This window comes from Etheostoma cragini, chromosome 8 (assembly GCF_013103735.1).
Source record: "Etheostoma cragini isolate CJK2018 chromosome 8, CSU_Ecrag_1.0, whole genome shotgun sequence".
In the NCBI taxonomy this organism is placed as follows: domain Eukaryota; kingdom Metazoa; phylum Chordata; class Actinopteri; order Perciformes; family Percidae; genus Etheostoma; species Etheostoma cragini.
The window spans coordinates 6587271-6614827 of NC_048414.1; the positions used below are offsets into that span (position 1 = coordinate 6587271).

The 27557-nt window shown below is 41.0% G+C and overlaps 1 protein-coding gene and 1 long non-coding RNA gene across 2 annotated transcripts in view; one reads left to right on the forward strand and one right to left on the reverse strand.

The window, feature by feature from the left end:
* Positions 1–26064, forward strand: peak1 (pseudopodium-enriched atypical kinase 1). The gene is made up of 4 exons (XM_034879174.1): positions 1–3488; positions 10649–10896; positions 17330–18144; positions 23129–26064. The coding sequence occupies exons 1-4, from the start codon at positions 121–123 to the stop codon at positions 24530–24532; spliced, it is 5835 nt and encodes a 1944-aa protein (XP_034735065.1). The 5' UTR covers positions 1–120; the 3' UTR covers positions 24533–26064.
* The window catches only part of LOC117949144, a 21191-nt gene continuing 19321 nt past the window's right edge, over positions 25688–27557 (reverse strand). The window contains exon 3 of the long non-coding RNA XR_004657631.1: positions 25688–25700. This is a non-coding gene — a long non-coding RNA (uncharacterized LOC117949144). The remainder of the gene's footprint in view (positions 25701–27557) is intronic.

Below are 27557 nucleotides of genomic sequence, written 5' to 3' on the forward strand. Positions count from 1 at the left end.
CAGTATCCTCTACATTTGAGCCTTGAATAGTATCACTACAGTTAGTTCCTGTAGCCCGAAGCTTCATGGAGGGGTTTCCTGTCCACTGACCCATCAGGTTCTCTCACTGGACCAGCTGCCATGTCCGCCTGCAGCACCTTCACCGAGCACGTGTGGAAACCAGGCGAGTGCAAGAACTGCTTTAAACCTAAGAGTCTGCACTGTCTGGCTCAGAGTAGTGAAGGGAAGCCTTCTTCTGAGCAAAGGCCTCCAACAATTCAGAAACACTATCCATCCCCTGCTGGGGCCAGAGCCAACACTAACCTTACCATCAACTCCCAGAAGGCTGGCAGTGGGTCGGCTCGCTCAGGACACTTTCGTCCACCGGTTGCTAAGAAACCAACCATTGCTGTTAAGCCCACTATGATGCTGCCCTGCTCCTCTGCAGGACTGGATTCAGATGGTAACCTGCAACGACCATCAAATGTAATAGAACAGGGCAAAACATCAGCCTTCACTGTCTGGAATCGCAATGGACTGAACCGTAAGAGGCCTGGTGGGCCCAGCAACAACAATGAAGGAGAGGATGGCAGTGAAGAGATTGAAGGTTATGGACAACTTAGCCCAATGACCCCTAGTGGAAATAACAACAGTGGACTGACAGATGTACTAAAGGAAATTGCTGGGTTAGGCCCTGGCCCTAGCCCCATGCCCCTTTCCAGTTCCAAGGACTTGTTTTGGGGAAGAATCAGTAATTCATACAGACGCTCCTTGGAAAGAGGCCTTCCAGCCTCAAGCTGTCTTGCCATGGGAAGCAGCAGTTATAGTGGTGGTGGGACTGCTCAAAAACGGGTATCCCTTAGCAATAGCTCTGAGGTCATTAGCACAGAGGGTGGTCGCTTTTGCTACCCTGAGTTTTCCGATGATGATGAGGAGGATGAGGACGAATATACTGAAAGGGATGATGATGAACATGAGAGCTGGGATGAAAGTGATGAAGAGTTACTTGCCATGGAGATCCGTATGCGAGGCCAACCACGATTTTCAAATTTCCGCGCTGCCACATTGTCTCCAGTGCCCTTTGCTGCAGGGAAAAAGTGGAATACAGTGCCCCTTCGCAACCGCTCACTACAGCGTATTTGTGCAGTGGACTATGATGATAGCTATGATGAGATCTTGAATGGATATCCCTCTATGGACTCCAATGGAGCTCTTCTTCCCTATGGGCCCCATGACGTGCAAGGCAGTGGTTTCCTATCAAATTCAGAGTCTACCACTTCCCCAGAATCATCGTCATCTCTTCCAGAGGATTCTCAAACAACTTCCGGCAGTGGGAGCAGTGCCCCCTGTGCTCTTCGAAATGGCTTGCGTTCTCCCACATCTTCTAAGGCACCTTTCTCCTTCCCTTCTCCCCCGAAAAAGGAGCCTGTCCACAGAGCACTGAGTCCACTCAAAGTGACTGAAACACACAAGGCTGTCCTGGCCATTAGATTAGAGGACCAGGATGGCAAAGAAGGCATGCCAATGCCCCAGGCCCTTCCAGGTCAACCAGTCACTATTAGTTTTAGTCCCACAGAGGAGCAGGCTAAACCATACCGTGTAGTGAATTTGGAAAAATCGCTGATCTGTAAGCCTTATACTGTAGTTGACGTGTCAGCGTCCATGACCAACAAAGATGAGCAGACTCCAGACTCTACCGCAAAACCCAAAAACCTGTCAATGCCTTCCAGCCCTACATTGTTCTATAGCGCTCATTTAGGTCAACCCCTGTCCCCAACCTCCCCTCTTTCGCCTTCTCCTGTGATGCCAATGTCACCCACATCTGTCGCCCTGTCAGGTGCACCGCGAAAGAAATCAGGGAACATACGCTATCAAGAAGTGTGGACATCAAGCACAAGTCCTCGCCAAAAGATACCTAAAGTGGATCTAGGGTTTGCGAGTAATCCTGGCCCCTCCATCCCTACTCAACACTTCAGCCACAAATCAGCTCCCACTTCACCCATTGCTGGGCTATCTTCCTCCCAAACTGTGCCTGTGAAATCTTACAACTTATCAGAGATCAAGTTCAACAGTTTCAATAATGCAGGCATGCCTCCTTTTCCTATTATTATTCGAGATGAACCAGCATATGCCCGCAGCTCCAAGAATGCTGTTAAGGTACCTATTGTTATCAATCCAAGTGCATATGACAACCTAGCTGTATACAAGAGCTTTTTGGGACTCAGTGGTGAACTGCCACAGCCAAAGGGGGTAGGTAGTAGGGTAGCCAGCCATACGTATGAAGAGATTGGGTCCTCTGAGAGTGTCCAGTCCTCCTCAAAAGAGAAAACTATCTCTGGTAGAGGCACATCAGAGAGAGTCTCTTTTGAAGAGACAAAATCTCCACCTGAGGCAGTACCAAAAGCACCAAATTTACAACCTAGAACCACTACAGACTCTAGCACTGTAACAAGCACTGGGAGGAGCTCAACAGTTGGGGCCCTCTCTTCCACTACTTTAACAAATTCCCCTGCCATTCTTGCCATTACTGCACAGCTGCCTAAAACCAGCCCTACTACCAATGCTGTTACACACACTTACAAGACAAGTGGAGATGCTACTTGCAGTAAAGATGATAATACAGATGAAGCTTTGTCCTCTGGAACAGTGGTAAGCCACAGGGAGGAGGCCAGTGCTGTACTTTTACAGATTGTGGCCTCCATCCAACCTCCCCAGTCTCCTCCAGAGTCACCCTCAGCACAAGCTAATACCCTCAGTTCTGAAGAGTTGTATGCCCTCCCACCTGATGCCATGAGGGAGACGCTCACCCGACCCAAGTCTCTCTTTACCATAACTGATGGCTGTCTTTCCAAACCCAAGAAGGACACGCCCTCCAAAGTTTTGTCTAAATCCCAGAGTGCCTCTGCTGCTGTCTCACTCTCCAGTCCTCGATCAGAGCCCAATGCCCCCTTCCCCCCTCCTAGATCCACATCTTCCCCTTACCACGCTTCTAACATCCTCCAGAGACATTTTGGCAACTGGACCAAGAGCTCTGCCTCCAGTTCTCCTGTACGACCTAGTGGGGGTGAAGCAAGTCCAGGTGGAGAGGGAAGACGTATTTCAACAGAAAGCTCCAAACCCAAACGCTGGATCTCCTTTAAGAGCTTTTTCCGTCGGCGGAAAGACGAGGATGAGCAGAGGGAGACGATGGAGAGAGAGAGGGACAAAGGCAAGCTGGTTGGGCTTGATGGCACAGTTATTCACATGCTTCCACCACCACCAATCCAACAGCATCACTGGTTCACTGAGGCCAAGCCAGATGATCCGACCCAGAAGCCAACCATCATCTTCACCTACAAACCAGAAAGTGGCAACACCCCTGGTGACGAAGAAGGAGAACTACGAGTAGAAGAGTGCAGAGAAAATGCACTACTGATGCCTCAAGAGAGCAAGGAATCCACACCTCTGACCCCAGGGCGAACAGCACCCTTACAAACACCTGGATGTGATCTCATCAGCAAGGATTTTAGGTATTTATTTTAATTACCCCTCTGACGCCACTGTATTAGAATACTGAGGGGGGAATAAAAATATATAACTGCTGAAGTAGACACCTATTGCAGTGGACTGAAAATCTCAAACCACAAATTGGCATGGCTATGGTGAATATATGTAGAGTATCACTTTGTAATTTGTAAATGAGCTTAGTGAGGATCAAAAATAGAATTTCATCATTTGCTAGGTATGCACATGTGCATGGAGTAGGTAAAAAACTTAGTGTGTTACAAGTCATCCAATAGCAATCAGAACCTTTACTCTATTTATCACTGCTTTAGATGTCATATTCTCTTTAACTCCTCAATTTTCACCAAAGCCTCGCACACACATGACACACACCCAGTTATCATCAGTCAACTTGGCAGGGTAGTCACTGTATACTTGCATAATAAGTTCATTATTCTTCTTGGACTTGCTGTTGCCCCTTGTGTTTAATTTCTTTGGGTAAGTTTCCTGCAGTGTGAGTATTAGTGTCAGAAAAAGATAAGCCAGATGTGACGGATGCACTGTATTCTCTTTTCTAAATCATAAGCTTGTTTCTGTTGAACGTGAACTGTTTTTGCCTTAGAAATGAAGCTAAGTGCCCAGAAATCCTCAAAGATGGTAATTAGTCAAATGGATGCTGCAGTGGCCAAAAAAAACCTAATTCATCAGAAAAGCTGTATAGTGAAAGCACTTCTTATAATGTGAAGTACTAATGTTGGATAATGCACTCTGAAAACATTGCCAATCCATTTTGTGTTAATCATTGTTTTAGCACAGTATTTCCAAGCTTACTGTTTGCAGCAGGGATCTTCAACAGGGGGTCCTCAGAGTCAATGCAGGGGGGGCTCCAAAATTTCAAAAATGAATAAGTCTCAACATGAATCTAACCATCAGACATGAATCTTATTTTCTGAGTAAAAAAACTCGAATTCACATAATTTTTTCATGTATCATGTTATCAAGTACAGAAAAGTATTTCAAACATCATCTGGGCTTCGATGTATTTTGAAAGTTGTTTTGGAGAGTGTCGTTTAACATCCATGTGTTTCCCAAAATGTATCAGACAGCCACCCACATGATTAGTAGGAATAGCACTGTGAAATTGTTTTCTTAGCATTTGTCATACCTACAGTTTAGCGCAGGTACAATTTCTGATGTTCTTGTTCATCTTCTTACCTGATCTGTCATACTTAAATTTTCACCTCGCTCTTTACTGTATCCGTTTTTTCTTCTCTTTTTGTATCCCTGCCACCGTCATATTATCAGTATCTCCTGGGTTGTTTTCAAGGTGCATGGTTTCTAATATCACTGTCTCTGCTTCATGGAATCTTTGCTCCTCTACCATACCACATTTTTTCCTTTGAGCCCGGAGCACTTTGAACTCTTGAATTTTCTCTCCTTCATCCTGTCAAGAGCTCGTCCCCATTCTGTCTCTTTTCTAGCTTCCCGGCTTTTTCTCTCCTAAAGTTTCCGCTCTAGTCATCTATTCATTTTCCGAAGTTACTGGCTTTTCTCTAACTTTAAAACAGGTGCTACAAGAATCAAGTATGCACTAGTTTTGAAATTGATTTGAGATGTCTAGGTAATAGCATGCTGAAAATGGGCATAAGATGCTGTACTGTATGGTAGAGTACCTAGTAAGTTGCCCAAAAGTTTGATTCCAGAATGAGTCATTAATCAGAACAAAGTTGTTGTTCTCTCTCACTTCCCTCAGAGGATGATGCATTACTATTTATTTATATTATTTTATTAATTTTCAACTGCATCCTCTAAACTAATCTCATTTATAGGAACATCTTGCTTCAACATTAAAATGCTGAACAATTGTTTTTAATAAAAGCATTCCTTCACTTATTTTGCTACCAAAAAAGCAATTAACGTTTTCTTGAGTCATTGATTAAGCACATATTACTATTAGTTTTTGCAATATTGTACCAGACACAATCACATACTGTCTAGCAACCAACAGTTAAGTCAATGTGGAATCAGACTAAAAGCAGACCAGATTTAATACATCACATTTTAAAGCATCTCACCTTTTGGTCTTGTGTGTTATTTTCTTTAAACCTGTCTCTTACAAATATTCTGTTGTGACCCTGCTGTTTATAGTATCCACAACCAATGAGTAACTTATTTATTGACTTGTTGTTTTGGTAGTAGGTTTTAATGTTAGTGTTAGTGTCCACTGTATTTGATGTTTATCTTAGGTATTGGCAAATGGTTTTTAGTTGAACCATACACAGAAAATAGCTGAACTCTCCTTTGGTACCTCAGCTTGCTTTGGTTGTGTGCAAGAAGATGTGACAGAATAAAGTCTGGGGAAAGAATGTATTTATATAATGTGAATAAGTGCCTCACATTGCTTTAGAAGCACACATTAAAGGGATTCTCTGATTGTTGTCAATAGCAAGGTTCATTTCAGTTTTAGGGAAAGTTGTAAAGATTTGTTGTTTTTTTCAATTCACTGTGAATTTACAATTTTTGGAATTTGTTCAACCAAAGCATTTGCTAAAATTAGATATTTATTAGTTAATCCTTTCTTTTCAAGTTCCACTTGCTTGCACTACCCACTATTACTGACAAAATTGTAATATTGTTTGTCTCCATTTGAAAGAGAATTTATGTGGTGCAAATTAATTTTCCAGTCAGTAAAAGCACTTTTTATGTTACATAGTCTTCTGAAAAACATTCTACAGACTTTTTGTTATTATTGGCAGATGAGGGGTTAATCCTACTAAGGTATTTTTTTTTACTTTGACTGGAAGCAGTTATATTGGCGAACAGTGGGCGTGCTCTTTAGCACTAACAGACACACATTACCTTAGGAAGGTAAGATCATTCAAAGAGGGAGAAATAGAGGAATACCAGGAAAGAACAAATGCAGGAAAATACTTTTTTATTCTTCAAAGCTAGCTAACGGCTCTCCCTAGAATGTAAATTCAACTTTGCCTCGTATTCAAGGTTTCCAGATGGGAAGCTGTGTGAGCCAGTACAGTGGGTAAGAACGGAAACCCTTTCCGTCATTCTTTCCTGTAACTACCTGTGTGTCCAGGCCATGTGAAGTCATGTTGACTTAGTGGGGAGGAGAGTTTTTTTGAGATTATGGGATTTCTGTTTCTGGATTGGAGATTGTAAATTTTTTGCAACACAAGCCCAAGAAACTGACATGCACTGGGGCAGCTACATACTGTTTAAACAAGTCAGGTCCTGACATTGATACGTGTAGCAGCCATAAAGGTATTCATTATGTCATGGGCCTCTCAAGGTGTGTATTTGCACTGGATGTTTTGTTCATACAGCGTTGTGTGCCAGAGATTGTCTTTTTTGTGATTTATTCTTGTTTGGTTAGTTTGTAGCTGTATGTGATTAATAGTCTGCTTTTCAGTAGACTTAATATTAGTTATGCCCTTGTGTACGGTAAAGTACAGTATGTCCAGTTAGTTCAATCCAGAAGCATTTTATTAACCCTATTCCTATTGACAGTAACAGGACAGAATAAAAGAGGTCAGGAGTGGTTTTACCATTTTTTTGGCATTTGATTATACAGTATGTGTATGCTGTTTTATTTGCAATTTTACTCATTTGTGCGCCTCTTTTTAAGCCATCTTTTCACAGTTTACTTACTCTTTTTGTTTTGTTTGGCTGGGCCTTTTGATATTAGCTGTCTACTGCTGGCAAGGCCTAAAGTAATGCATTGTGGCAACTCAGAGGCTTTTGATCGACCCTCTTTAAAAGAGACACAGAGGGCTTGTGGTCTACAAAGACAGATCATAAACATGTCAGATCTGGTGTTTTCCTCTGACACAGAGCCCCAGGGTAGAGACAGACACATGGGCAGCTGGTTGTTTTCCTTGAGTGTTCCCTTTGCTATCACGTCATGTCAAAATATTGCACTTTTGTTCCTTATAAAGAACACTGCTTTCATATGAAATCCTTAGCTACAACAATGCTAGTGTGATAGCAAGTGCACAACACAACTGTTTTCATATTAGCATTGTCATGACCGGGCTCAAAGGTATGACAAAATGTGGAGAACACACGTTTACTCAATTAAACCCAATTAATTTAAATAAGGAGGAGGGAGAGAGACTCAATGACTGCCCAAACAATCCTATTTATAGACATGTGAGCAATCAGTTGATCCATTTGTCAATCATCAGTCCTCATTAGCCATTCCCAGTAACCAAAGGGACTTAATAGGCCTAGGAGCCGTCAAACCCCCCTCCTCAAGAGCGAGGTCACACCATGAACTTGAAGGGGAAAAAATACACTGTTAGATACAATAAATCACATTTTTATATCAAACATCTGTCCGTATTTGGAGGGCTACAAGATAATGTTATTTTTTTATAACCTCAGCTTCACCTCAGCTTCACCAATGTGTATTCCAACTAGCCTATACTGGTGTTAGTATCAGTTTTAAAATGTTTACCTAGAAAATGATAGTCACCCTTCAAGTGAAAACTAAAAAGTATCTTGACCCAAATGTATCTACAGGTATACAGTCATGTATGTTCTCTTGACGATACATAACTTTTTTAGTAACAAAGAATAGGATTGTTTTACCATTAAGTGTTCTTTTAGATACATATTGCTGTGAATTAATTTAATTGAATGTTCTTTCGGCATCACACATCTTCAACAAATGCCTAAAATGATTATTCAGACAAATGCCTCTTCAATATTCATTTAATCATTTTGGGACTTCAATAAAGGTAACACACACCAAGGCCTTGGAACTTGATTTGACACTTTTTATGAATAACTGGCCAGCTTGTTGGTGATGAAAGAATTTTCTTTGTTTTTTACTGGTGCAACAGACGCTGTAAAGAAAAGTCTGCTACAGGCCACATTCAAGTGGACAAAAACCTCTCTTAAGCTGTTCTTTGTCTTGACAGGGACGTCTACCTAAGATCACATACATCATTAGTCATTAAGCAACATGTGTAGTCACAACTCCTGTCAAAGGAAATGACACATCTGATAGAGGCTAATACAAACATTACTGCAATCCTGCCCCACCTATTACAACACCTGCGGCTATGAAACCAGCTCTGTGAACCGTCTGTGACCTTTTTTGTTTTACTTTGAGCAGTTCTTCACATGTTTTTTTTGTTATTATTCAGCAAGACAAAAAAAGCTAAATAGGCAAATAAGATTTGAACTCAAAACAGGACTGACAGAAAAGTAAACAATATGCCACCCAACAGAATCTGAAAATGTAGTGCCAGCCAATGCTGAAGAGCTAGGTAGCAGCTATTTTGTGTATTACAATGCGGGTTAAAATCCACAGTTGTTTAGAATACAGTTTAGAATGTCACCTAACCTGGGTGGTCACAACCCAGGTGGCCTGAGACTGGAATGTCTCAGTCAGGTCACATTGAAAGGCCGCGGCAAAACTGTTATCAGATCAGAGGGCAGTACAAGGGTCGCTTTGGATATCTGATTTACTGTGATCAGACAGGTAGACTGATCCCAGATGGCTCTCTATGAAACACTAGCTGTTGAGGTTGATTCAGCATAGAGTAACGATCCGTAGATACCCAGGTGACTGTGAAAGAACATCTGGTTGTGACTTGATCTCGTAGTAAACTCTAATTTAAAGGAATAGCTTTGTTCAACATAATGTTTCTTTTTCCGGCTCTTTTTGTTTGTGTGCAGGTGTACCAATCTTTCTTTCTTCAAACCACAACTCTCCAAGGCCACGCTAAGCCCTCATATTAGAAATAGGAAGAAGAGAGGGGCGTCAAGTAATGGTTTAATTCATTTCGTTCGTCACAAAAATTTTGCAGAGCAATTTTTTAAATACTTAACTAGTTTAAATGAACATGAATGATTTCTTGATGCCATTTCCCTATCCTGCCTTTTCTCTCACATTGCTGCATATCTTGGCGTGTTGCCGCCACCTGTACATCAGTCAAATAGTGTCACACCGTTTACACACAGGCCTCATGGGTAAAAGTGGTCATGTCGATTTCTTACAAAGACAGACTCTTTGTGGCAGACCGCCTCTACACGTTGCATCTCTGGCAGCGACAAGCTACACTTTACAACAAATCTTGTCATAGCATACCCAGGGCTTTCACACTGGGATTGGAGTCACTGTGCAGTCTCAACACTCTTAGTGATAACACACCATCAGTGACTTTAAGATATGACCCAGATTTCTAGTGCCCACAACTCAGCTAGACCGCTGTCAGTACATATACAGAATATAAATTGGGTGGCAACCTGTTGTAATAGGGAACATTGTTTATTCATCAACTATGAAGTCATCTAAAGAGCAGCTTTACTACTGAGACAAACACAACCAATCATAAATGGAAAGGCATCCTATTTCAGAATGCCACACTCCATAATGCTCGCATCAATTGCTTTATGACGATCTACAATAATGTTGCTGCACTTTAAATATGTAATTCCGCACTCAGCAGGAGATTGTGACTTCTTTATTGTTTAGTCTACTTTATTAAGCTTGAGAATGCCTCGATACACTCCCACAGCTATGTTAAGTATTTTATGTTTTTCTTTTAAGACCGTTAATAATCACGTTCAAGTCTGCCACCTTTTCGTCACACAGTTTGGTTAATCTGCTGTGCAGATGAAATTCATCTCACCTCTTTAAACATCTCAAATCATAGCCACCAACATATTACCACACACCATTGTGACCTGCTTTGCCTCTTTTTACACCTCCCCTTAGGCAAGATATTTATTGTTGCATATAAAACACACAAGGTTTCAAAAGCCCGTCACTTACAGCTGCAAGGGTTAGAGTTAGTGTGCCTGTTTTGTTCATATCCTGTGATGTTAGATACAGTTATCTGTCATAGACAAAATGGACAATGACAGACTGAAGCCTTCTTCAATGGCAGCTCGTTTATCATCAACAAACACTACCGTCTCAGCAATATAGCTTGCTGTTATTATCCAGTTCTTTTCTGACTTTTTTTCAGATATTTTAATGCAGAATCAAACATCATCACCAACGATAATGAACAAACCTCAAAGCAGTGGGAATGACATCATCATAGATTACAAAAAACAAAGGGAGAAGGGAAACTATTCATCTCATCAAACTGTTAATGGAGCAAGTATTCCACATTTTCATAACTAAACGAGTGATGCCTCTCTCTGTCATCTGCAGCCAGGTACCAATCAGTGCCAGTAATGCCAGGGATCTGGAGCTGCCCCGTGCCGCCTTCCTGCCTGCCAAAGTGAATCTGGGGCTGGTGCTTGGGGAGGGAGAGGAGGGCCATGCCAACCAGGTTGCCACGGCAGCCTCAGCCAGCGAGTGCAGCGCCAGCCTCGGAGAGCCAGAGGAAGACGGGAATCACTCCCATCACTCCCACTCACCTGCCTCCAGCCAATGCAGTGCTACATACAGCAACCTGGGTAAGAACGACACAATTTCTCAGAAGTTAATGTCTGTGTGGACGACTTATGTAAAGCTTCAGGCATGTACTTAAAACAGTTCTTCACTGTGCTATGTAGGTAAGTGAGGATACCACAAAGTCAGCAAGCTTTTATTGTTAAAAAATGAGCATATTCCTTCTGCTTTGCACTGATTTCTTTCTAATCCATTCACAACAGAATTACAGCACACTACAGTATGACTTTCACTATTTTATGCGTTTAACTGATTTTTACCTGGATTACATGTCGCACGGCTTTCAGAAGGTGTTTGTTTCCTTTTGCAAAAGGAAAGAAAAGGGTTATCTTGCAGCTCAGGATATACTCATAAAAAGGTGAAGAGAAACATGGGGAGAAAATCCAAATAAACTGCTGATTTTGCACCACAATGCCTCAGTGAAAAAAAAGAAGAAAAAAAAAAGCTAGAGAGGGCTCAACTACATTGTGTTTGTGCAGAAAATTGTATATTTGTCAAATTTGCAGATGTTTTAGTTTTGATTTGTATTTTATAAAACTGATCACAGATTTAGTTTTTTGAACAACAGAGACAGCATCACATGTCTCCATACAGAGGGTCTGTTTAGCATTGTTGCTAGGGTAACTAGAGTCAGTAGATGAATGTTGCCAAAATATGTTACCTCCTCATTATTCGCAGTTCACTTCACTCCTAAATAGCTGACTTTACTTTTCTTCAGCATCAGCACACCTCCTTGTGACAAGTTAATAATTTATTCCCTGCTAAAACAGCTGGAGCTCTAAATCTTGACACATCTTGTCACACACAGCCTGTATCTTGGAATCTGGAATAACTTGAAATATGTCATTTCAGCTAGAGGTAGAAATCTGTGCCCTGAGGTTAGTTCTCTTTTTTGTGGAGCTGTAATTTACAGTGAGACATTTGTTTTCATGGGCATGCAGAAGTGTACAGAGTGGACCACTTACTCACATACTCTACATGAACAGATTACCTTCCTGTTTTTCTCTAAATCCTGGTCTTTGCATTATTTCTGTCTCATTGCCTTGGTCCTTGTTGTGTTTCTGAAAACCATATTTTAACTGATTGATGAGTTTAAAGTAGGGCTGCACTAATAACCACATTACCAGAATATGTACTACACGACTGACCACAGACTGCTAACAGTCTCATATCAGCTTTTATCCTCATATTATATCTGAGACTTCATATTACTAAAATCTTTGTTCTCTAAATATTCCTAATTGTCTGATCTGACATGGCAATGTTCAAGTCCGCTTTGAAAAAAGGTTTGAAAGTTGATTATCTGCTTGTCCTGTAGTTCACAAATCTAATCTTTTCTAGCGAATAAAAACAACTTCCAGTGGGAATGAAAAGTTGTCTGCTCTGAGCTTTCCAGTGTAAATGAGCAAAGTGAGTGGAGTCAAAAAAGCTAATTTAGAAAATAGAAACAGACTTTGTTTCAATTGTATATTTTTGTTTTTGTTAACTTATTCTTAATAAATGTGTGATCATTTGGATCGGTGTAGAAATAACTGAGAAATTGTTTCATCTGCTTAAGGATGAAAGGGTCAGGAGGCACAAGCACATCTATAAATCCTTGTAGGTGTTCGCACTATCCTTGAAATTCATCCGGCGTACTGCTGTCTCATTCTCAGTTCTACTGTTATCCTATATGACAAGCTGTTTCAAACCAGCTTTCGGTTTTGAAGACCGTTGTTTCAAATGGTTGAAAATGAAGATTTGGCAGCAAGACCACAGTGTGCAGATATATCTTTGTCTTTTTGAAAGCAAGAAATCCAAATTGCAAGAGAGACTCAATTCTTTTTCAGCAATGCCTAATTCTTTAAGATTTTTTTTTTTTTCATTCCCAGCAGCTCATGACAATTTCAGATATCACCATAGAAACAAAAACATCAAATAAAAAGTATGCCCAAAAGTCCTCTCTGGTTTAGTATACTACTGTACTGCAGACTTTAACATTACATTCCTCAAATACCATGATGAAAACCCTTTTTCTATTACAGTGCCGGTTTTGCAGCCAGTTGAGTGGAGATTTTAACATTAGATTGTTTCAGCAGCTTAGTGTTACATGTTTGGTGGTGGTGGATTGATTTAGACCATGCTTTTGCAAGGGAGGAGACTGTGGGATCCTGACACTGATTCTTCACGTCTGTGTCCACTTTTGTTTTCATAAAAGCTCTGTTTTAGGGTCAGCAGCTTATAAAAACTCAAGTTTAGAGTTATTTACCCTGTTAGTAATGTATATCACCACACAGCAGCTTTAAAGAATGATTCTGTTGGTTGCTAGCAGACAAAATTGACCACGGATAAACCTTCACGCAATACGTCAATGGAGATTTGTTTCCCCATCCGGTGGGCGTGGCGTTCAGAGTTCGACAGCTTTTGCAGTACTGATGGGAAGAAGAGAGAGGTAGGGCCAGCTGTCAAACATTCAGTAGCTATGCACTTAAAACATGAAGCTCTGTGTGTGGGAAAGGATCTGGCTGTGATCAAGTGGTGTGTGAGAGGAAAAAGAAATAGAAACACAAAGTGTTTGGGTGGAGAGTGTGGGTTTTGGGAGGAAATGCATTACTGAGGTGATTCACTGAGTGTTTGCACGTTTTCTTGTTTGGTTATGTGAGGTTTAAGATGTGTGGGTCTTGCTTTGTTGTTAAAGGATTCATCAGAGACAAAGTGTGTGTTTGTGTTTAGATGTCAACGTTGCACTAATTAGTGTTTTTCACAAGGGTGTGTGTGTGTGGGTGAGTGTGTATTTGTGAAGCTCAGACTGCTCACTGGCATTGTAGGCATTTTGGGAATGTGTTAAAAGCTCTCTGGATGACGCATGATGAGCTGCCTGCAGCCTAATTTTTACTCTTCTACGTGCTGCTAATGAGGAACGAGGCAGTATGTGTTTTCCTGCCTTCAAACATTGAACTGTAACAGCACATCATTTTTGTTAGGGAGGGTGCGTGTGGCCTTCCAGATTAATATCCTGGCGGCTGAGTGAGTGTCGACTTCTTTCTTGTCTATTTTACTTGTCAGAATTGCAGAAATAGAACCGACTTGCCTTCGCTCTCTCTGCTGTCCACTTGCGGCTCCAGTTACACTATCTAGTGTTTGCACATTTTAGTGGAGAATTACATTTACTCAGTGTCTCTCGCTCTCTCACTGGCTAAATATACAGTACATTTGTGTTTTAATCAGAGCATCAGGCAGTAGGAGGCAGAGCACTTGCTGCCTCACTCAGTGAGAAATCTCCAGTATTGGTGGGTGCGTTGAGCTTGCCTGTTGGCACCAGCGGCTCCGTACAGACTGTCGGGGATGGAGGCAGAAATAAGCGTTTCACTCTACCTCCTTGCACAGCTGCTGCACCGCGTTTACCATTAAAACTTTGAGGCATTAGTGGAATTGAGGTAGGCTTGTTTTTCTTGTTTTCTCTCAGTATTTATCTCTTTTATCCCCAGTCCCTCGTTTATCTCTCTGCTATCATGCGCCTCCTGCTCACCCTCTTGCCTCTTTGTATTTGTCTTTGTCACTTCCCTCACTTTTACCCACCCCCACTTTACTGTTCTCACTTCATTCCTCCTCGTAGTTCCTCTTCATTCTACCCACCTCCTTCGTCGTTTTATTGGAGAATGATGACTGAACACTAATCACTCTGCTGTGGCAACAAGTTCCTTCATCTCCTTACAAAAAAGAATACTGAATTAACGGAATTAAATGAGGGGCCTTGATGTGGCTTTTTTGTTTATACTGTACATGTGTGTTTGTGTGTGTGTGTGTGTATCTATATATATATATATATATATATATATATATATATATATATATATATATATATATATATATATATATATATATATATATAGACATGCAGTATATCAAGATTAAGAACAATAATTTGTATTTCACTCAGTGTAGGAAGTCACTTTTCTTTCAATTTGAATGTTTAGTTTTATAATGTCCAGCCCATGAAGAGATGACTAAATAGTAAGTTTTAGTGTAGATTTTGTCTATAAATAAATACTGTACTGAAAGAAAAAGGAATCATGAATCCTCTATGCCTCTGTGTGTCGGTACTCAGTTTTGGGTGGAGGAAAAAGAAAGCAGTAAAAGAGTTGATTCAAACACAATAGTCTCTGTGTTTGAGAGGATAAGAAAGTTATCTTTTTAATCCGGAGCAGATTTTGGAGGGATTGGGAATTTTCAGTCTTTTAGTGCATTTTAAATTCTAAGAAAAGAACTTTGTTCTCATGATTATCACTTTCAATTACTTGGTACCACTTTTCTTTGTCAAAAATTTTCAATACAGAATTGCCAGGCCCAGATTATATAGCAAGTTAAATAACTAAATCTGATCCTATTATTTCACAGTACATTTGCAGCTGTGTAGTTTATGCAGTTTGTGTAGTTATGTTAAAGACTTATGTCACGGTAAACCTTTAGTTTAACTTTTTTTGTTGTGCTCGCTTCTCGTACAGTTACAGGAAATCACAAACTAAATAAATTATACTTTCTCAAATAATAGAAATAATTGTACGTGCTATTGTGTTAATTTGTTATTAATGTAGCATATAATCCGCGCCTAGTTTTATTGGACAAAGAAAGAAATTTGAAGACGTCAATCTAGGCTCTGAAAACATTTCGATGGCCACATTCTAATGTTTTTTAACATTCCATATCCTAGGATCAATTGAGAAAATAATTGGCAGATTACTGATAATTAGTTGCAGCCCTAATTTATTAGGTTGTTTGTTGTAAGGTGACATGTTCATATTAGCTATATGGGGATTGTAAGCCCTCTGTGCAGGTTTTTTTATCCTCACATTTATTTCTATGTATTACAATTATTTTAAAAAAGTACAAAGTAAAAAAGTATTCTTGATTTTGAAATGACAATCACAGACTGATTTAGGGTTATGTAATTCAGTTAAGTCACATTGCTGCCACACAAGATCCCTACAACGTTGTTTTCTTGGATGGATTACTGCAGATTGGTGGAGGAACACATTAAATGTACTAGTTCCAGGGAGGATTACCAATACTGATTTACTTTATCCTAACAGCTCTTTCTTAAGGCTTCTTCTGCTTGCTTAAGATGATGGCAGCATGACAAACACGTGAGGAGTCACTTGTGTCGTTGAACAAGAATATGTGATCCCTAGCATTTGCACTGCGCAAAGAGAAACCGTTTGTTGAAGCAGATGCCTTTACTGTACAGACGGGAAATTTGGTGAAAGACGGGACTTTAAAAGACATGTTTTTAAAACACTCAGCAGCCTCTCATTGTGATCCTCCAAGAAATTGGGGGTATTCCCTGGTGCTCAGTGTGACCTCGTAGTACACCCACTCTGTTAAAACAATCAGGCTGTTTCATTCCCATCATGCAAGTGGTGCGGCTTCTTTGTTCTTTTCATCTTATGAGACAATTGTCTGTGACCCATCTGCCTCTGTGGTCCTCGACTCCAGAGAGCATCGTGGGAGTCCAATCAACCCCTTAACTCTCCAATTCCCTCTGACCACCATCCCAGTAAAATAAGGTCACTTGAAGCCAGTGATAAATGTGCTCTCCATGCTGCCTCTTTAAGCCTCACTGCAGAACAGAACTGTATATTGAGTTGGGCAGCTGAATGGTTGGCGGGGCGACTTGTGCCCAGCTGCCCTGCTCTCTGGCTTGAATTTTCCTCAGGGCCACCAGTTTCGTCATGTGTCACAGCACAGAACCTCATGTTAATGAGAGGCATAGACATGAGCGGCTAAAAACGGCAGATAGGAGAAAGAAGAAGCTCTGGGGAACCTGGTGGCAAAAGACTGTGGAATGATATGTGTTTCGGGTGTCATTATATCTTTTTAAGCTGTGTCGGATTCCGATTGTACATTTGTGAAAGTCACATTGAGTGATACATTGTGATACATTTATCAGGCCAGTACAATTTACCTTTTTTTTTAAGACATTATTTTATGTTATTTACGTTTTTTTCTCACAACAGTCACACAGTAAATTAGACAAGACGAAAAAAAGCACACAAAAAAAACACACACATAGGTAAAGGGCTGTCCGATTGCAAGATCAAAGCGTGCTCAGATTAAGGACGTAGCAAACACACAGATCAGACGTATTGGTCTCATCAAGCAATATCAAAAATGGTTTCCACACCTTCAAAACGTATTTTTGTGAATTCCTTTTGTTAATATGAATCTGTAGCCATCTTAGCCATAGAAAGCATTTCATTGACCCGCCTTGTGAAACATGGGAACAGTGGAGACTTCCAATTAAGTAATATTAAATTTTTAGCTGACAAAAAGGGGCCTTTTAAAACCTGAAACATTTGCCTTTAAAAAAATTTTAAATCAATGATTTGAGGAAAATATATTTTTTTAAATTTTCTTTATCATTGTTCATGCAACACAAATGTTATCTTTCTTTTTCTCTAGGTCAATCCAGAGCCAACATGATCCCACTGAAACAGCCACGAAACATCAAAGCATCCAACGATACTTTGGCCTCCATCGACCTGGACGGCCTTGCTGACCAGCCAGCTCCAAAGGCCACACCCCCACCACTACCTAAGAAGGCTGTACCTCGGTCCAGTACCGAACCAAACCTGGGATGCAAAGAGGCAGTCCAGGGCGGTCTCAGACCGCGGGCTGAGGCTAGACCTGGGGGCACCAACCTGAGTGTGGCTAACCCTATCTACGACTTGGACTCTACCTGGGAAACGGCTAGTCAGAGCTCCTCTCTCAGCTCTGAGCCTCATCGGGGCCACGACCACGAGAGAGGTGATTCCCTGGAGGGGCCACCAGCTGCCACAGCGACCAGCAAGGGCCGCCCGACTAACAGCATGTCCTCCTTGGTCCCTCAACCTGCATCTGCTACACCCAGTGTCACCGCTGGCAGAGAGAGACGGGTCTACCCGAGTACAGAGTCTCTGGCTGGAAGGGGTCGGACAACAGGTCGAGGTGCTGCCGCTGGAGGCTCCAACCCCCAGAGACCTGCTCTTTACAGGGGGTTAGACAGCTGGGATGAGGTGGTGGGGAGGATCCGGGGGCTTCACACGGACACGCTGCATAAGTTGGCAGCAAAGTGCGAGGACCGTTTCATGGCTGGTCAGAAGGATCACTTGAGATTCGGCACTGACAGCTGGTCGCACTTCAGGCTGACCACTGGGAAACCCTGCTGTGAGGCGGGGGACGCTGTGTACTACACTGCCTCCTACGCCAAGGACCCACTGGTCAACTACGCCATCAAGGTAAGATGTCCGTTTCTGTTTATAGATCAATTTGTCCTGAATGACAACATTCGGATTGACCCATTCCATTTTCCTGCACAGTACAACACAAGTATAATATAAATATAAAACATGCTGCCTCTCGCCTCAGGGCCCAGAGAGATGTAATTAAAGTCTACGAGGTTTACTGAAATTCAACTATTCAGTCTCATACTTGATTCTCCTGCCAAGTTTTGTCTAATAAACCCAGCATGATGCATCTTTGAATTTTTGTGTCTAGAAAATGTAAAACAAGAGGTTTAATATTTTTTTATTTAGGTAAAATACATTTGAGGCAAACATGCTAGACATTATCTTGATCCAGCTTCTCTAATGTGAGGTTTTGATTTTTTAACTGTCTAAACTCAATATCTTCAGATATTTAAATGCTTTTTTTTTTTTTTTACTATTTCTTCTTACATTTTATTGACCAACTATTTTCCATTAATCAAGAAAATATTTAGCAGATTAATCAAAAAACAAAATTAATTGTTAGTTCCAGCCCTAGTGCTGATTCCAAGTGAAACCATTGGATGTTCTATGATTGTATTTCTTGAATTGGTATTGAAAGAACCTAATTTGGTTCATTCAGTGCAGTTTGTTAAATGATACAATTTGAAATCCTTTGTATGACACTGAAACATACAGTAAGTTAAGCTAGTTTGTCCCATTTATCAATAAAAGTATTTGAAGTGTTCACCCACATACGTATGATTTGCTTTGGCATAAAGCAAGTAGTTTATAATGTATACTTTTATCAAATATTGCTACAAACAGCTTATTTTCAGCATCTTAACATTTTGAATGAATTTTTTTTTGAGTGCTTGCTTTGTTTTCTCCCTGCATCGGGATGGATTTGAAGATAAATTTGGAGTGTGGGGGTTGCTGTCCTTGCAGTAGATTTATGATATCATTGTATTTTGTTTTTGTGTTGAAGAATATCCTCCCACTGCCTTAGACAAGGCGGAGGAAGGTGGAAGGTGTTTGTGCTGGCACATAATCTGTGAGCCTTTAGGGCTCGACCTTGTGCCAGTGTTCTGTGTGTGTGTGTGTGTGTGTGTGTGTGTGTGTGTGTGTGTGTCAGAGAGGAGAGAGGTAGGCGTCAGAAGCTTACGGAAGAGTACTGAAGCTAAATAAAAAGCCGATATAAATGAAGGTTGTTATTATTCACAGGGTATGAACTCTTTGCGCTCCACAGCACTTCAAAGCTTTGCCATCATACTAGCAGCAGGATTTCATCCATAAATAACGCAACCAGGAGCAGCAGAACACAAACAGGCCCCAGCTTCCCAATTAAACTTTCCCCAACTCTCCATTTTAATGTGGCCCAGTTGTGTTCCTGCCGTCCTTAACCCCGTAAGTGTAGTTGATCCTCCTGCAAATGAGTTTTTACATGCTGTGATATTTTTAATGCAGTTCTAATTATTCATAATCCACCTTTAGCATGTCTGTGTGAATTCTTGACTCTTAGAGGAATTCAGTGAGTGAGTTGGTGCGCTTTGAAGTATCTCTGAAATGTCAGCATTAAAGAAACAAGACGAAACAAGAAATGAAACCGATTGCCTGTTAACTCTGGAACTTTGGGTTCCAGCCACAAATACAGCCTACAAAATTTGCCATCAAAATACTACACAAAAAGGCCCTTAAAGAATGATCTGTAGGCATCTGTAGTCCCAGCCAACATGTTTAAACAAATATCCAGTGAACATTCCTAAAGAGTCGCACAGTGTGTTTGAGGGAAGAGTTCTTCATCCCTCATTACAATCTAATAAACTGTACATAAATTATCCCAAAGAGACCACCAAGGTGCAGATCACGCTTAATAGAAGTAGTAAAGTCAAATGATTAAGGTAGCAGCAATAAAAGTTTTATTGGAACATTATTACTTAAAGAAAGGTTTTGACTTCTGTTTTACGCATGTAAAGTTTTGTATGATAAAATATAGAATGTGATCATTTAGTGTCAATTATGTGTAATTTTTCATATATTCCATGTCTTGATATTTTATTGTTAGATTATGTTTTGGGCATATTTTTTACTGACAGGATAGCTAAAGAAATGAAAGGGGAGAGAGAGGTGGCAATGACACGCAGCACAGGGCCGCAGATTGGAGTCAAACCTTGGCCCGCTGCATCGGGATTGGACAGGAATTCTCTTTCTTTTGCGTGATTAGTGCATTAAACAAGACTCAGTTTGAAAAAGAAACAAATAAAAATGCAATGCACCCTCAAGGAATACTGACTGTCCTTAACAATACATGAGATCAAAAATCATAACAAGATTTATTTCTTAATATAACACCCACTTTCATACTATCAATTTTGGTTTGTCTCATCACAGATTCTTTCTCTTAATCTTAAAAACTAATATTTTAGTTACTGAAATGTTTGCTAATGTCGGTGGTAGGGTGCACTATTCAGAAAATGTCTTGATTCAATATCAAATTATAGGCTCAGGATTCTATTCAAAATTGATTTCTTGATTCAAAAACAATTCTCTAATAATAAAAAATAAAAAAACAATTCACAGTAATGTAAATGTAGTTACTTTTCCCATGTGATAGTATACACGGCATTACAAATACAAAAGATGAATCGTTTTTTGGAATTCTATGAATCGATTTTGAATCTATAGAGCTTTAATCGCAATATGAATGTGAATTGATTTCATTGCACACCCCTAGTTGGTGGTGACGGCAAAGCTGGACATACTGTAGGTTAATGTGTCTGAGATAATTATGAAATACCATTATTAGTTTGAAGACAAAGTTAAACCATTGTTAAACATAACATATCTCAGTGATATGTCATGACTTTGTTCTTTTGCTGGTATTTGCGTGAATGTTGTGATGTCTGTAGAGATTCTTTCGTTGACTTGCCTTTTCTTCTCTGTGCTCTGATCAAAGTGTAGAAAGCTGCAGAGGCTGTCACTGTGGTTTAGGAGACAGAGACTCTAGCTGCTGCTAGTCGGGGACAGCCTGAAGTCTGCTTGCTGCTTCTCTTCGCTCTAAATATCTGCATCTATATTCTTATATATGTACACTGTGTATATGTATATATATTCTTATACATACTGTATATATACACTGTGTGTGTGTGTGTGTGTGTGTGTGTGTGTGTGTGTGTGTGTGTGTGTGTGTGTGTGTGTGTGTGTGTGTGTGTGTGTGTGTGTCTATATATATATATATATATATATATATATATATATATATATATATATATATATATATATATATGTGTGTGTGTGTGTGTGTGTGTGTGTGTGTATCAAAAAATAAAAGAACCAAGAGAAACAGAGTGGGACTGAGAGTTTTTAAACAGAAAACATCTTTAATCTTGGCGGTGTTACGGTACAGCAAAATGGTGGACCAAAATGCAGAGAATAGGGAGGCAGGCAAGGGAAGGTATAATCTTATTTATTTATACAGTCCAAAAACACAGGGAAAAAGAGACGTCCAAAAAACAAGGAAATCCAAAACACACAAAAACCCAAAGGATCAAAAGGAAGCAGTCCAAAAACAGGTCCGGGGGAGTCAAAACACAGGAAACAAACACAGGGAATAACTCACGGGGAAGATGAACACGCTAACTGGAACATGCAGCCTAGACAAACAAACTGGAAGGATCTGACAAGGGACAAAGGAAACACAGGGGTTAAATACAAGAGGCAAAGAGGTAATGGGGAACAGGTGAGACGTCAGGTGAATCACATTAGGGCGGGGCAGGACGATCAGACAAACAAAGCTAAGCTAAACAAGACAAGACAGGAGACAAGACTACCAAAATAAAACAGGAAGCAGAACAAACATACACAGGGGGACACAAGACAGAACCAGGGAAAAAACTAAGATAAAAACACAAAGAGACCAAGGAAAGGGAAAAATAAACCCCAACCCACAAAAGGAGGTAACAAAGTAAGCAAATTCTGTTTATTTAATTTTATCAAAATGAATAACAAACTCTTAATATCAGTTTTTACAATTGTTTGGCAGAAAACATTTAAATAGACAAATGTAGAAACATCAGCTTTCATCATTGAAAAGTTAAGGATAAGGCTAGCGTTACTGCGTATTTTTTTTTTGGTCCATGAGAATAACAAAAACACCAATGTCTTACGGGGGCAGCCAGATTTCTTTTTATCGTTCTTTACAAAATTATTTCTATTTCTACTAATTTCACTTTTCATGGAAACAGCCGAGTGCAACACTATGAATGTCTTCCAGGGGAGGCATTGATTGGTCTAGGGCTGCGACTGACCATTATTTCCATTGTCAATTAATCGGCCATTTTCTTTCTGTTTGTTCCATAGAATGTCAAAAATGGTAAATGTCAACTCAAAGATATTCTGTTAACTGTCATAGAGGAGTAAAGAAACAAAAAAATATTCACATTTAGGAAGCCGGAATCAGTGAATTTTATATTTATATACATTTTTTTTTATTATTGATTATCAATATGGCCAATAATTCAATAGTTAACAGTTAATCGATTCACCTTTGCAGCTCTAGATATGCCCCCCCCCCCCCCCCCCATCTTAACAACAAGTCTAAAATATATAGTTGAAGAAAAAGAGTTTTTGATTTGAATAATTTTCTGAAGCAGCTGGGCAATGTTCTTTTAATCAAACGTTGCTCGGAGAGGGGATAATTTTTTGCTGCAGATTACTGCACATTTGGTGAAGATTTTCTGACAGCTGGATGTTTATGTATATGGAACTAACTAAAATTAAAGCACCATGGCCACGTTCATAGAAATATAAGAAAATGACACCCAGTGCAACAGAGTGGCTCATTAGTGCAAGTGTTTTAATAGTTAAGGGGCAAAAATGGAGCTCTATGGCACAGAGGACTAAGATTTATCAGACTTTGAATGCATGGACAATATTTGTTTGTGCTTTATTACAAGAGGTTTGAGAGCTCAAACCTAAAGTGATGAAAACATTCTCTTTCTTATTTTTACGTCTTCAGATCTGTCGGAGCAAAGTAAAGGAGACCCAGCAGCAATTTTTCCACAGTCTTGCAGTGAGACAGAGCCTGGCTGTGCATTTCAACATCCAGCAAGACTGTGGACACTTCCTGGCTGATGTCCCCGCCCGCCTGCTGCCCTGGGAGGAGGAGGAAGCTGAGGAGGAGAAAGATGATGAAGAGGAAGATGTAAACAGACTGAAGGAGAAAGAAAAGGAGATTAAGACTGAAACCAAAGCGACAGGCTCCAAGGCGACAGACTCCAAAGCTCCAAACGGTAAATTAGATCAAACCCCAACAGCAGGTCACATGAACACCGTTGGCCGCTTGAGGAGCCGAGTGGTGGTCATCACACGCGAGGTGCCCTTCCAGACAGTGGCTGACTTTGTCCGAGAAGGCGTGGCAAGACATACTCATAACCCGGAACTCTACGAGCGTCAGGTCTGTCTCCTGCTGCTGCAGCTGTGCTCCGGCCTGGAGCACATGAAACCTTATCACGTGACCCACTGTGACCTGCGACTGGAAAACCTGCTGCTGGTCCACTGCCAACCTGGCAACCCCTGGAACCTGGACGTTCTTGAGCCCAACAACAACAACAGCAGCAGTGCCGGTGGCTGTTCTGGTGCAACCTCTGCCGATGCTGCTACTGCTGCCGCTGCCAATGCCACCTGCCCTGCCCGCCTCATCATCAGTAACTTCTCTCAAGCAAAACAGAAAAGCACTCTGATTGCCTCCGACCCAGGGACGCTACGCGACCAGTCGCGCCTTGCTCCAGAAATTGTCACGGCGACTCAGTACCGCAAGTGTGACGAGTTCCAGACTGGGATTCTCATCTATGAGATGCTGCACCGGCCCAACCCCTTCGAGGAGGCGCCGGAACTGAAGGAGCGGGAGTATACCTGGGCCGACCTGCCACCGCTGCCTGTCAGATCGCTCTATTCACAGGGTCTGCAGCAGCTGGCCAGGTTACTGCTCACTGTCAACCCCTCTGAAAGGATCCGCATGTCCGAGGCCCGCGCCTGCCTGCAGTGCCTGCTTTGGGGTCCTCGGGAGGACTTGTTTACGGCACTGGGCTGCAGCAGCACGGGTCCCATATCAGGGGCCACTTCCAGCCAGCGCGAGGCCACCCTTCAGAACTGGCTGGACCTGAAGCGGACTCTAATGATGATCAAGTTTGCAGAGCGCTCGCTTGATGCGGCTTGCGGTGTGAGCCTGGAGGACTGGCTGTGCTGCCAATATCTGGCGTTTGCCACCACAGACACCCTGAGCCGGGTGGTGCACATCTTGCAGCAGCCGCAGCCACATCTTCAGGCCCAGAACCAGGGCCAGCCAGTTCACGCAGCGCCGGGCCAAACTCAAACGCATCAAAAACACACTCTCCACCTGACTCAGTCACAGCCACTGTGAGTTCTTCCAGCCACCTGTCACTATGGCAACGGTTCCAACGTCCCCCCTGTGGTCCCTCTTCTGACGCTAATGTGTGATGTGGCCTAATAGTCAGCTTTGTTTTTGCAGCAGCCGCAGGGCTCACCTAAAACTAAATAGCTGGTTGTGCAGTATCTGTGTTTCCTTCTCAGACAAGACAATCCATAGAGTGAGAGGCTGTGTTCCCGTCATGATCAGGGTTATTCTTAGCACTCATTAACAACAGCGAGATGGTTAAGAGTCCAGCAAATTAACTGTCTATCCGCCAATCTTCTCTGAACCAGTCCAAAACAAACTGAAACATTGCCGTGACTTTCCAGACATCTTCTCATTATTCACTTTGTCTGTTTCTTTAGCTGGTCACATCTCATGTGTGGGTAAAACACTCCACCAGTTCCAGATTTAAGATTTTTATCAATTGTGTGTGAGGGATTTCTCGATTTTTATGTTTTTTTGCCAAATTCTGCAAGACTACAAACTTGTCATAGCTATATGTTAGATATAGTTTGCATTGCAGCTGTCTCCAGGATCTACTTGAGGCACTGTCAAGTGAAAAACATTTTAGATTATTTAATATTCCATAGAAAAGATTCATCAGACATTTAAAGAGACACCACAGTTAGTTTCCTTCAAAGGTCTCAGTTTCTGTTGAGAAAGCATCAGAACTAACTCAACTTGATGTTTGCCTGGAGGGCACTAGGATTAGGCAATGGTTAGGGTTAGGTGCCTTGAAGTTAACGGTTGCAGCGCTGCCTGGAAGTCATCGTTGGGGGCTAATAACACCATAGAGCATTTAATCACAATAATAATTGTATTTTAAGCAGTTACCAGTTAATTCTGGAAAATATGCTGATTTGAAATCTGTAAAGATGAAGGGAGGTCATTTATAAGGAAGGGAATATAATACAATTTTAAAGTGACACATTTTTTGCACCATGAAGAGGACAAAGCCTGATGGCTGTCTTTAAATTCAAATCTAATCAGAGTGCAATCCTTTGTCTGAATCTTAACTGATGCAAAAGTGACATACGTTTTACCACTGAAGCCAAAGATCTGCAACAAATTGTCCACCTGGACAGTTTGGAGATGTTTTTACAAGTGATATTTAATTTACTTTATTACAAAATGCGGTCAGACAAGATTACAGCATCTAGATTTGTTGTCAGTTTCAAAGTTCACACAGCTCAGACGCTCAGCTTACAACAGTGAATTATCACTCACAACATTCAAAAGCAAGTCTGGAGTTAAATTGACCCCAAGTTACCCCATTAAAAGCTGTTGTTTCATATCATACTCTAAACTGTAGAGTAAGTAACCGAGGTAGGTGATGAACACTGAGCTCCTTTTGGCTTTGCAGTTTTCATAGAATATGTGCAATTACTATCTTTGTTTATTATTTCCTTTGGAGGTAACAGTGTATGAACATTTAAATAGAGTCATTTACTAATCGTCTCTATCATTAGTTTTGTGGCACATAAACTGATTCATTTCAGTTAAATCCTGCAAATTAAAAATCAGTTTGGTGTAAATAACTTCTTACAGTGGGTGGGAGACAGGGATGTGTTACTGCAAAAAGCTCTTCTCTGTCTATTGTGTTGTTTTTGTCAAGTTCTGCATTTTGGGTCATATGGACATTTGCACATTTAGTCTGAACTATGGAGGTCCTCGGTGGAGACTAAGGACATGATGAGGCGGGAGAGACTGAGGAAAGTTCCCTGTGAATTTTAGGAACTGGATTGGATTTGTTTTGCAGTGTGTGGAATGTTAAGGTTTGCCTGGTTAGAAACAGACTTTTTGGACCTGGTCTCGTCCACTTCAGAGACACCCGGCTTCCAACTCAACCACTCAGTTTCACTCATAAACTCTTTGGGTAACAGGCAACCACAGCTTTGAAGAGCAACTCAACCAGTGAGACCTGCTTCCATTCCTGCTGCCTTGTTACCCTTCCGCTACGTTGTTATCCGGCCAATAGGACGCCAGATCCTGCTCACTGCTTGTCACTCAACAGATTCATTCAGCTTTAATGAAATGAGCTCTGTGAAATTGATCAGCACCTTTCAGCCTGGAGTCACTGTAAGTAATACATGAACGCAATCCTCCGCTTCCCCAGAAAAAAGGATAAGAAATTGTTAGCATTTTTAGTTTTATACACATGGGATTATTTGTGTTTATGTTGATTAGGCCTGCACAATTCAAGAAAAGATATGAATCCCAATTTTTTAGCTTAGAATTGATATCATGATTTTATGCCACAATTTGTTTTCTTAGTTTATTGCACACATGAAACATGACAAAACAAAACAAGTGGCAGCTATAATACATTGCGCATCACTACAAGCCTGTAGACATAGAGGCTTCAGTGAAGAGAAGGGAGAGCATTACAGGGCTTCGGAGCGCTTTATTAATGTATTTCATACAGTCTGTTTAAAACTTAAAAAAGAAAGTAGTGTTTGTGATCCAGTCGGTTTGTAAAATTAAACCAAGTTATTTCAAAATTAAATCCCGAACAGGGGTGAATTGAGATCGTGATTTTATAACGTGCGTGCCTAATTTTGATCCAACACCCTGTAGCATCTTTATAGAAACTCAAAATTGAACAGTGAGCAGAATTTTCCCTTGATATGCATCCGGGTGGAAGATGCATTCAAACTGACAAATAGGCTCTGCATCCACCGGTTTACTTTATTTTCTCTGGTTAACGGCAGCAGTTCAGCTTGTCATTGGTGGGAAAATGTACTTTTGGGATCAGGATCCTGTGATCCTTTTACTGCAGATGTACAGTATGTGACATAAAGGTCCAGGGAGCGAAAACGAGACAAAGCAGGTTAGTGAGTGAGTTTGTTGCTGCATTAAAGAGATTGTGTACTAAGGAATGTGTGTGGGCAGCACTGGTGGCTGTCCTTGTACCAAGAGATTTAAGCCTTTATATATATAAATATACAGTGGGTACGGAAAGTATTCAGACCCCTTTAAATTTTTCACTCTTTGTTTCATTGCAGCCATTTTC